The 5,000-nt window shown below is 45.8% G+C and overlaps 1 protein-coding gene across 1 annotated transcript in view; it reads right to left on the bottom strand.

The window, feature by feature from the left end:
* Positions 1 to 1,637: 1,637 nt before the first annotated feature.
* Positions 1,638 to 5,000, bottom strand: part of LOC306913702 (GRB2-associated-binding protein 1-like) — a 29,097-nt gene continuing 25,734 nt past the window's right edge. The window contains exons 9-12 of the mRNA XM_079490518.1: positions 3,693 to 3,786; positions 3,293 to 3,425; positions 2,821 to 2,955; positions 1,638 to 2,099 (exon numbers count right to left, since the gene is read on the bottom strand). Coding sequence (XP_079346644.1) covers positions 1,908 to 2,099; positions 2,821 to 2,955; positions 3,293 to 3,425; positions 3,693 to 3,786 — 554 coding nt within the window. The 3' untranslated portion in view covers positions 1,638 to 1,907. The remainder of the gene's footprint in view (positions 2,100 to 2,820; positions 2,956 to 3,292; positions 3,426 to 3,692; positions 3,787 to 5,000) is intronic.

Genomic DNA, 5,000 nt, shown 5'->3' with positions numbered 1-5,000 from the left:
CCGGGGCACCTGATGGAGGGGAAAGGAACTGGTCAGAATTACGTGTTCCTTCCAAGCGCTACGTCCGGCCGGGGAAGGAAACTCTCCCCTGTCATGCATAGAAGGAGGCATGAGGTCAGTCCGCTGCAGCACTGCCCCCCGCAGGTTGGCAGAGGAAGTGTAGCGCCCAGGATTACATTAGATAATTGACAGTGGGTGAACAAAAAAGGGTTGCAAAATCATGGGATAAAAATTATATATATATAAAAAAAACAAAAAACTATTGGCTAAAGAGAAAAACAAAATACACAAGAGGGGGAATAAAACACAGCCGTTCACTCCTCCCTGCTAACCTGACTCCGCCACATGGGGCAGCAGAGAGTACACTGGGTTCCCACCACCTCCCTGCTAACCTGACTCCGCCAGATGGGGCAGCAGAGAGTACACTGGGTTCCCACCTCCCTGCTAACCTGACTCCGCCAGATGGGGCAGCAGAGAGTACACTGGGTTCCCACCTCCCTGCTAACCTGACTCCGCCAGATGGGGCAGCAGAGAGTACACTGGGTTCCCACCTCCCTGCTAACCTGACTCCGCCAGATGGGGCAGCAGAGAGTACACTGGGTTCCCACCTCCCTGCTAACCTGACTCCGCCAGATGGGGCAGCAGAGAGTACACTGGGTTCCCACCTCCCTGCTGCCTCAATCTCAAACTTCAACTCGCTCGGAAATATTGTATATAATTATATCAAGTTTTGTTATTATGAAAATCACATGAACATAATTGTCCGGGTGAAAATCACCCGGGTTTAACCCATTTTGGGCGGGAACCCTTTTTGGTGTTTTAAGCATTACGTTATCTACAAACTCATAGCGCGGCACCGAGTGCCGCGCTATGAGTTTGTAGGTCTGCTATTTTTGAAAAATCGGTTCTGAGTGGTGACTGGAATAACATATTTTCAGATGGGGGTCGGCGGCCAATTACATATATTTTTGGGGGTCCTTCGTCCTTGACATGAAAATGTTTGAGAACGACTGACAGAGAAACATGGGTTTTTCAGAAAACTGTCATGGTTTAGAAGACATTTGTAGAATCGTCCTCAGGTCAAAATGGGTTAAATACCAGTTTTCATTTGTAAATAAAGAATAACCACAAGAATAACCACTGGTGTCGATTTCATTTTATGATTTATTCACTATCAGACTCTTCAGGAAGTGAAGTCACAGATAACAGGAAGTGAAGTCACAGATAACTGGGAGACAAACAAACGGGAACTACTTCATTTTACATGATCATAATCTAATGGCCGGAGCAGGAGGGATTTTTTGGAAAACGGAAGCATGTTTGGATTCCAAAGTTGTACAGAGGTAACTATAGGGAACTATAGAGGGTATGCGCGTGACATCATCATCAAACCCGGAAGTTATGCAGGAATACCTACTGAGTGACAAAAAACTACTTTCTGGCCTTGACAGCCCATACATCCAAACAGAAAAGTCCTATCTGATTGTATTAAACAACATTAAACAATGGTAAACTCACTTTGCATGTTGCTTTGCCACTTGATTTGCCACTCGATGTGCCATTCACTTTAAGCATGCGCATACCCTCTATATCATAGCAAAGAGATATTCAATAGTAGAATGTAAAAATGTAGAGTTTTTACATTCTAAAGTTAAATTAACACTGATGATGATTTGACAGCACCTAATATCTTATGAATAAACTGTTTGACCTTGAACAAAGCCATTTGGCTCTAGAGAAGAGATTGAGCAGAAATGTATAAGGCCTTTGTGTGTGTGTGTGTGTGTGTGTGTGTGTGTGTGTGTGTGTGTGTGTGTGTGTGTGTGTGTGTGTGTGTGTGTGTGTGCGTGCATGCGTGCGTACTGTGCGTACTGTACGTACGTACGTGTGCACACACACACAGTGCACTATTTGTCCTTCTCCGTGGAAACTCTCCCATCATGCCATGCTTCCCTGGTGTTCCTCAGGGCTTGTGTTCTCTCTGGGTCCACCAGGGCGTAGTCCACACGTGAACGCCTGCCGCCGCCGCCGCAGGCCGTACGCTCCTCACACACGCCAAAGCCTTTGACTCCGACTCCAGAGTCTGCCGCGCACCGATTCTGGAAAACACGAAATCAGTCACGGTGAATTGTGGGTACTAGACCTACTGTATTTGCCCGTCGTAGGTGGTGGAAAAAGTACTCAATTGTTTTACTTTTAGAACTACTTCGTTACAAGTAAAAGTACGGAATTGAAAATGTTCTTGAGTAAAAGTACAAAAGTATCTGCATCAAAATGTACTTAAAGTACTAAAAGTAAAAGTATTCATATTGCAGAATGTCCCATTTCACAAGTTCAAAATGTGTACAAAATCTATTGAAAATAGCCGATCTACAAGGCTATTTTCAAATGGCCGAAATGTATAGGGTTGAAGTGGTTAATGTATGTTTTCTAATCAAAATTAAAATATCCAAAGTAACTATAGTAACTAAAGTTTTCAAATAATTAAATAAGTAAAAGTACAAATTGTGGCTCTGAGATGTAGTGGAGTAGAGGTACAAGTACTGGACATTGGAAATACTCAAGTAAAGTACAAATACCTCAAAATTGTAGTACTTAAACAGTACTTAAGTAAAAGTACTTAGTTACTTTCCACCACTGCCCGTCGTGCCCATCGGCCACCAAGTTTTTTTTTTAGTTTTTTTTATTTCCGTTTATTTCATTATTTTCTGTAATGTAATGTTCAAGGTAAGTCCTATACTATGACTAATGCATCTTAGCCATTGTAAATAAAAAAGCATGGTGAAGCCCGCCCTCTAGTGGCTGGTTGCTGTACTGTACCATCCTGGTGGGTGTGGACCGTCCAGTGTGCAGGTCCAGATCCAGGTATTCTACTTGTTTGACCTCTCTGGCTCGCCGTAGGGCGGGGCTGCTGGCCCCTCCTTCAGCGCTTCTATGGAACATCAACCTGAGAGACTGCACGCACGCACACGCACGCGCACACACGCGCACACACACACACACCCACACACACACACACACACACACACACACACACACGCGCGCGCGCGCACGCACATGCACACACGCACATGCACACACACACACACACACACACACACACACACACACACACACACACACACATTACGTTAAAGGCGTCGTTGGCGGTGCGGGATTAAAGAAGTCCTTAGCCTGGAATGAGTTAATCCGGAATTCTCCTTAATTTTGGGGGTCGTTGTTTGACATTAAAACGTTTGAGAACCATGCACTAGCCTATAAGTAAGTTTGAGTGACAGGCGGTATAGCGCACCGACTCTCCGGTACTGTGGTGGAGGGAGGATGCAGTTGTCATGGCAACGTAGCTGTCGTCTGGGTCGTCTGAGTCGGAGGATGGGGAGGAGCTGTGGGCGGAGCCACCCTTCACAAACGGCCGGGAGGAGGGGCTAAAAACACGCGCACACACACACACACACACACACACACACACACACACACACACACACACACAGGTTGGGTTTGAGTAGGTTATTATAACAGCATTTCTGCACTTCGAGTCAGTTTCAGAAATGTCCCACACACAGGACCTCTCTCTCTCTCTCTCTCTCTCTCTCTCATTTATAATAAATAATTCATTTGTGCTGATTCTGCATTTCTGTCTGACAGGAGCACTCAATGTACACACACACACACACGCACACACACACACTTACTCTCGTGTGAAGGTGCGAGTGACAGGTGAGTGGACAGGGGGCGGGACTTCCTCCCAGTCCTGCGATGGAGTGATGTCCAGTGGGAGGGGCTTAGCTGGAGATAGAGAGAGAGAGAAAGAGAAAGAGAGTATTTTTTTTCCCATCAGATAGTGAATGTAAAATCAGGCATGCATGCTGATAAATAGGGGTGTGGGCCACGAAACAGGGGCCTCTTGCGGGTCGCAAATGGCCCGCGGGCCGCCTATTGGGGAACCCTGCCCCAGGCCTAGAGCAGGGGTGCATGCTGGGCAACCGTTTTGATTATTATGGCACCACCATCAAAATATAATTTAGATTCCCATATTCATAACTAATTTTGCTTCTACTTTTGAAATGTTTTCTTTCACATCAGGACGTTGTGATGATCATGAGTCTCTCCCCATGACTCTCACCCCAGTCAGAGTTCAGAGTTTGAGTGATTGTAGAATCATGTGCAGGATGTCATTTGCACACAGATGTGAAGGAACTTAATTTAATTGACTAAGAAATTGACTAAGAAATGTGAACATGTGACACCCGTTTTATCCTCTCTTCACTGGCTCCCGTGCAGTGAAACAAAGAATTGATTTTAAAGTGCTTCTCATTGTTTTTGAGTGGTGCAAACCACTCCAACAACCAGCTTTGTCTGTACCCGTGTACCCGTGTATGTACCCGTGTACCTGTACGTGGGACCCAAAGAAATGAGCATGGTTACTATGGTCACTGACATTACGTCAGACCACAGCTGATCGGGCTATATAAGACCTTGCACCACTCAGTTCACACGGGTGTGATTTTTAAATCTATCAATGGCTTAGCTCCTTCTTCTGTTTCTGACATGCTTGACCCATAGGTACCACCCAGACCTCTTGACCCATAGGTACCACCCAGACCTCTTGACCCATACGTACCACCCAGACCTCTTAGACCAGAGGTTCCCAACCACTGGGACTAGTACCACTAGTGGTACTTTAGCCCCCCCTGGTGGTACGCAGAGGAGTCGCCCAAAAAAGGAGAAAAAGGACAAAAGTGGAATGAAATATTTATATTACTACAGGTAGTTCTTCTGACCAAGCAATTGGTTGAAATACCCTATCCAGCCGTGCTGAAATGGGCATGATGGATTCATCACATTAGTGCAGACTAGTGATTAGACAGAGTTTTGTCAGAACAGCAGCATTATTGGCATAGGAATGGAACAAAAAGGGCAGGTCTCGGCCAGGTTTACGGTCACGGCCACACAGCCAACTCAAGGTACGGCCACAGAGCCGACTTGGGGACCCAACGCAG

The sequence above is a fragment of the Electrona antarctica genome, assembly GCF_951216825.1.
Source record: "Electrona antarctica genome assembly, chromosome: 21".
Taxonomy (NCBI): domain Eukaryota; kingdom Metazoa; phylum Chordata; class Actinopteri; order Myctophiformes; family Myctophidae; genus Electrona; species Electrona antarctica.
The sequence above is the reverse complement of the archived record's forward strand: the minus strand, read 5'-3'. Positions and strand labels throughout refer to the sequence as shown.